Raw genomic sequence first — 6819 nt, 5'->3', positions numbered from 1 at the left:
GATACAAGAGAAGGTGGTGGTGCCATAAATGGTGGGAATCCTGGTTTATAAAGGGAGTGAAAGCTTTTTAATGATAACTGATCTGCCTAGAGGAGACACAAATAGTCTGACAAGAACCAAGGACAATACTCAGTCCTGGAACTGAGAAGCATAGTATACCCAACAATGTTAATCTGTGACATGGCTCTTGTATCAATCAACATCAAGAAAATGTGCAGATGCTGAAAATCTAAGCAACACAAACAAAATACTGGAGAACCTCAGTCGTCCAGACAGCATCTATGGACAAGAGTAAACATTCGATGTTTCAGGCCAAGACTCTTTATCTTCCTGAAGAAGGGTCTCAGCCCAAAATGTCATCTGTTTTTTCTTTTCCATAGATGCTGCCTGGCCTGGGGGGGGGGGGGTGTGTGTGTGTGTGTGTCTAACATTACAAGTTTAACAGTTTTCTATCTCAAATGGCTATACTGATAATCTGAAAACATTGAATTTAATGTTGTTGTGACACTTAATGGCTGGACGTGTTCCTGCCTTCTTGCATTTTACATGCAAAAGGTATAGAAAATGGATTCTAAGGAACAGCTTAAAGACAGCTATAGTAATTGGTCAAATACATTATTGTATGTTTAAATACACAACTTGTTGTAGAGATAAAGTAAATGAAATATATGCAAGAACATTATATGAAACCAAAGAAAGTGAATCTGTGGAGGCAGTGGGCATAACTGAAATAATGAATATCTTAAAATAAATTAATTTAGGAAGCAGTTTGGATGCAACATCCATGGTTGACCCTGACCTACAGATGGTGTTACAATTAAAATGTTTTTTTTTAAATTAATTAATGGATACTAGTAGAAATTTGTACTGAAAGATTTTTCTGGGTAAAAATTTTCAAAGGAGTCACTTAGGTAACAGTAAGTGAATTCAGGTGGAAGATGTACAGTTTTGGGTAAAGTGTGCAGGATGATTGGCTTTCTAAATGCATGTTGCTAATACATTGGAAAAGTAATGTCAAGTTTTAGGGATGTTGCAAAGTGCATTTACTGTTATAATGCTAGGGTTGCAGAACTTTAGTTATGTGAAGTTGGAAAAAATTTCAATGTTATCAAAAAAGGACAGTTGATATGTTAATCCTGCAACTTAACTTATCAGCTATCTGTCTGCTTGACCCACTCAGTTCCTCCAGTAATTTGTGTGTTGTATGATCAGTTTAAGTCTCGCTTGTAGAAATTCAATAACATAAACTGAGATTGGCTTGTGGAACAGTGGTGATCAAATGTTAAGAGGTGAATTTACAGTGAAATCCTAACCTCACCAATAGTAACAAAAATTCTTCAGTCTTGGAAATATTTATAATTTCCCTTGCACCATCTTGAGTATTATTTCATTGTTCTTATACTAAAGAAAAACAGATAAATCAGCAATTTGGGAACAGTTTCTTCCCTGTGCCATCGGATTCCTCAAAGGACATTGAACCCATGAACACTACCTCACTGCTATCATTTCTGTTTTTGCACTATGTTTAAATTAACTATGTAATATATACTGTAACTGATTGCCTATATTATCTTTTGCACTGTACTGCTGTTGCTAAGTTAACAAATTTCATGACACGTCAGTGATATTAAACCTGATTCTGATATGCGTTACTTCTCCTATGTACATAAAAACAGAGTGTAATGTGTGAATATGGTGAAAAAGGAATGCAGTAATATCAGTAATGTAGTAACCAGATGCAATATTCTAGCTAGCCATACTAACACAGTTCAATCAATTGTCTTCGATTCTGTCATACACCACAACATGGCATCCAAACCACCATTGTTGTTTTCAGAGATTCATGGCTATACAGCCCAAGATCCTTGACAATTCTGGATTGTTGTGTTATTTATTGTGCAGTCCCATTCCTTAATTTCCTTCTACAGGTGTGTAACTAAGTCATTCTCAACTGCTTATGGAAACTTTGTATGTACAAATTATGCTTTATACAGTAATCGAATGAAACATACTTCAAGCATACCTTAGAAATCTGAATTTAAAACCAAAAACGAAGTAATGCAAAATGCTAATTCTTTTTTCTTCCTCCGCAGACATTACTACAAATTATTTCATTATCTATTTATGTCACTTGGGCTGCATTAAAATTTTTTTAACTTAATGATGGAACATCAGTAAGATCCTGAGATCTTGAAGAACAGTTTTAAATGTGAATAGTTTCTACTATTAAACGGTAAAACGTCATTTATGAATGGATCCAAACTCAGGTTGCTTCCGCTCTCTTCCCTTCACCGGGCCCTGCCTCGGCATGTACAAAGTTCGAGGTGTAGCTCCTCCACTTCTCCCTATTTACATGCTAATCCCGCAAGAAGCAAGCTTGCTTCTCCTCGTTGCCACGAGAGTGCGCCATTTACCTCAGGACCGGCCGGTTTTGTTTACCTCCCGATCGGCAGCCCACCCCCAAGCAACAAGCTGCTGAGGCTTTGAATGGAAGGCGGTGGCGGTCTCCTGGGGCGACGGAGTAGGCGTGGAATACACGCGCCGCGACGTAAGTAAGAGGGCGGGGTTAGGATGAGGGGCGGGGGGACGCTGCAGCCCCGTCCAATCGGCGTCGCCGCAGTCAACTCTGGGGCTTGCTGCATCGGCCAATGCGCCGTCTCTGGAGGCGGCGCCTGCGCGACTCGGGGGAGTGCGGAGCGCGAGCCGTGGTCGGTTCCTGTCTGAGGGAGAAGAAAGGGAAGAGTGCGTGAGGAGGGAGGGGAGAGGGCAGCGGCGCCGGACGGAGGGCAGTTCAGCTCGAAGGCACCCGATTGGATTCACAGCGGCACGGGACTCTGTGTGTGTGCTTCTCCCCGGCTCTTGCAGGATGTCTCAGCGTGTACGCCGGAACGGGTCACCGACGAGCGGGGGTAGCACCGGCAGCTGTGCTGGTGGTAGTAATAACAGTGGAGGTGGTGGTGGTGTCGGCCGACCGCAGCCCATGAGGGCTACCGTGCCGTTCCAGCTGAAGCAGGGCAGCCCAACGAGGTGTGTTGGCGGAGGGGGGCGGCAGCAGACGGCCGCCTCCCGGAGCAGCCCCACCAGGACTCAGCAACAACAGACGAGCGCGGCCTCTTCGCGGGGCAGTCCCACCAGGACACAGCCGCTCCAGGCGGCCACCATTACTGCCACCACCTCTCCTTGCTCGTCGCCCACTTCTTTGTGGGCCCCAGGAGCAGATTCTTCACGAGTCCGGCACAGGAAATCTCCAGAACACCGGGGCTCCCCAGAAAGGAAGAGTCCGAACTCTCCCATCTGCAAAGGTATAGTCAAGGGCTTCTCCACCTGCCAACGCAATAAACATCCGGAGAAGGGTTGGGGTTGGAAGCATAATCAACAAGTTCATTATGCTTCGTTTTAGTTTCTAGTTTTAAGTCCAAGTATAGAGTTCATTCTAGCCGATTGATGTAGACGTACACATTGTAAAGTAAAATTTCCAATTCACTATCCCTTGCTTTGCATGGGTTATGCTTGCATAGGCCATTGTTCACGTGAGCTGAGGCGAGAGCGTCAGTAGGCCATGTCTGAAGAAAGTACCACGACCAAACGTGGCCCTTTTCTACTTTGACCCAAGAGGAGTCCTGGATGTAATGAAAAGTAGATTTAATCTAGCCTGTCATTCTCTCCTCTCATTGGCCTTGTTGAGTCTAATTGTGCAACTGCTGCCTTGAGTTAGTTCAGCTAATAAGGCAATTACAGTTCATTGTGTTGTGCATTTTTCTAGGGTACAGTCCCTATTGGGGGATGGGATAAACCAACATAACTCGAAGAATTAAGTACCATAATTTGGCTGCCAAATGCATAGTAACTGGAAGTTTGTGTATGATTTTCATACAACGTTTTTGTGTATCTTTAATTGGAAGAAAATATAACTGACAATGAACAATTTATTGTACAATTTCAAGGTATCTCTTGAAAGAATGTACATTCTAAACTTAATTTTACTGAGAAAACTGAACCAAGTGAGCATTGTAAACATAGTTTTTCAAAGGAATTGCCTTGTCAATTCTGCCACAGGATGTTGTTTTTCATGAAGTCCAACCAGAATGCCATGGGCTTGGCCTTTGCATTATCAGTTAATAGGTTGGTATAAAAGTACTTGAAATGCCTACAGCTCGCTACTCTGCTACTGAATTTTAACTTCCTAAGTGTTTCTGTCACTTTACATTTCTTTAGAATGATTTGAGCTTTGTCTATATGTAATATTTTGAATTAAACTGGAATGTGACAAGTACAGTAAATGGTACAACAATACATTTGTAATTTATAGCTTAGTGGAGCAGTGATTTCTGGTTTAACGTACTTCATGATAACTTGGAAAAAGAACTCTATTAATCCCATGCGTCCAAAGCACAAGAAAAATCTCGCATTTATGCTGTATCCAATTGAAGCACTTTATACTTATCTAGCTACTTCCTGAATTCTGTGGCTTCTCAACCTAAAGTACTTATTAACTCAATGTGCAGTTTAGCTAGTTGATTGGAAAACTTGAATTATACGCTCTCAAAAAATAGTCATAATTATAATGGAAGTCAGAAAATTGCTTGTACATAGTAGCTGAAACTTGCTGCTCAAGAATATTAAATATATGGAACTATTATATATTCTGTAGCTTTATTTTTGTCTTGATTCTAAAATATTTTAATGTGTGATTCATTTGGTTCACTGAGCAAAGTTTGTCTGGTTTTGTAAATGCATTTTATGTGAGTAATGTAAGTTAGGGTCTATTCATCAAAGATCTGAGGGCACTTACCTAGATTACATGATTGGATAAATGTTAATAGTTTAATGTATTTTTAAAATGTGGAGGCCCAGCATTTAAAAGAAATCCACAAAAAACTTTGCAGCTGTTTTTTTTCACCTGAGTCTGGAACATGCTAGTTCTTGGATTAATCTTGTACTTGGCTTTTAGAATGCATTACTTGGTACACATAAGTGAAAGCAGATTAAACTGACAAGGCCTCCAAACCACTAGGTTATTACCCAGCTCAAGTCTTGTAAGCAATGTGTAGCCTAGAACACTGTTCATCCTTGTGCTCACAGAAACGGCTTGATTTCTCTCTCCCTCCCCCCCCCCACCCGCCCCGTGATCCTCCTATTACTGGGGGAGGGGTTTGCAGAATAAATATGTTGTAGTGATCCCAAAAACTCCCTGTTTTTTTTTAGTACATTTGTGTGTACATGATTGAAAATTTGCTGTCACACAAATTCAGTAATTAAAATTTTTGGCTCTTGATTTGGGAACTAAATGCAAATTGCTGTAACCCAAATAGCCATAACATGGGTATAACTTGTAATAGTTACAAAGTTACATAATGGATTTGAAAAATAATTTTCTTCAAAATAAAATGCATGAGAGCTGAAAATTCAACAAATTAAACGTGTGCATGAAAAGTACTGTAGCTGCTAGGTGCATGATAAAATGCTATATTCAGATCAATGAGAGTGCAATTTGGTTAGAATGCCAATATCCACTACAAATCAGGTGCAGGGCAAACTGAGAATTGGAAACATTTGGAGGCAGGTAACAATAATTTGCAATGTTAGGAAAACGATTACAAAAGACATTGAAGTGAGTGGTAAACAGGGAAGTAGCTAGGTGAAGAAACTCTGCAGCACGTTCTGCACAAGTGACTTAGAAAAGGCTTTAATTTAGAATACAGAACCTACTTGGAGGTTAGAATTGGATAAATACAACCAATGTGGTTTCATGTTTCGTCTTCCTAAACAGAGCTTCTTATAACATTTATTAAGTTTTTCAACTGCACTGAATGGCCCTGATCAAAATTTTAAAACAGGGTTGGTAATACACTGAGCTACATTTTTAATCACTGTATCCCTTTGACAGGGTTCATCCTTCTCTAATGCCTCTCAGTTATTGTTTGGCTGGATGGGCTAGCCATTGGTTTTTGCTTTAATTTGTCCAGACATTTTACTTGTGGCTTTTCACACTGGATGAATCTGCTATTCATTTCTCTCTTATTTGCTGTCCCTTGAAGTGATGTTGTTAAAAATTGCTAACAGATTCCATGTATCCATCTAGGTCTGGGTGTCAATTTCCTTAGTTTTTTGATTTATTGCAATCTTGCATCTAGTGTTGAATGAACATAATTACCATGGTGTGTCTTCCATTAAAGTTTGGAAAGACAGACCTTAGTACAGAGCTGTTTCCACAAGTTCTGTACTTCAGCTCATCCCCTGAACAAGCAAGTTCCAAATGTAGAAACAAGTAGTACTGAGTAGGCCGGGCAGAGCCTGTCAGAAGAGAAATGGTTAAACTTTTAAATCTGAGACCCTTTATCAGAATGGTCTTTAATCTCACCCACCATCCCAGCACGTGATGCAGACCTGTAGTTTGGGGGGTGGGGGTGGGGGTCTGTAGCCCCTCTGCAACTTTTATAATATTGTCTGCCATAGTCTGTACCTGTTGATATCTTTACCTATTTCAGATGTGATTTCTAGTGTGGTCAGCTTCAAGTCTCAGTACTCAAACTCTACTGGAATTCCAAACAATACAGTCGGCCCTCCTTATCCGCGAATTCAATCAACCGTAAATCGCGAAAACCCAGAAGTGCTCTTCTAGCACTTGTTGTTCGAGCATGTACAGACTTTTTTTTTCTTGTAATTGTTCCCTAAACAATGCAGTATAACAACTATTTTACATAGCATTTACATTGTATTAGGTATTATAAGTAATCTAGAGATGATGTAAAGTATATGGGAGGATGTGCATGGATTATCGTGGATTGGGATCGAAAAATATTGGAAGTTCTCTCACTC

The 6819-nt window shown here is 40.4% G+C and overlaps 1 protein-coding gene across 2 annotated transcripts in view; it reads left to right on the top strand.

Moving 5' to 3' along the window:
* Positions 1-2697: 2697 nt before the first annotated feature.
* LOC140728157 (protein FAM117B-like) overlaps positions 2698-6819 on the top strand; it is a 231214-nt gene continuing 227092 nt past the window's right edge. Inside the window, exon 1 of one of the 2 annotated variants that reach the window (XM_073046414.1) lies at positions 2698-3302. In XM_073046414.1, coding sequence (XP_072902515.1) covers positions 2867-3302 — 436 coding nt within the window. In that variant the 5' untranslated portion in view covers positions 2698-2866. The remainder of the gene's footprint in view (positions 3303-6819) is intronic. The other variant, XM_073046413.1, reaches the window with a different exon arrangement.

Source organism: Hemitrygon akajei, chromosome 5, assembly GCF_048418815.1.
Source record: "Hemitrygon akajei chromosome 5, sHemAka1.3, whole genome shotgun sequence".
Lineage (NCBI taxonomy): Eukaryota > Metazoa > Chordata > Chondrichthyes > Myliobatiformes > Dasyatidae > Hemitrygon > Hemitrygon akajei.
This window is presented reverse-complemented; position numbering and strand designations above follow the sequence as displayed.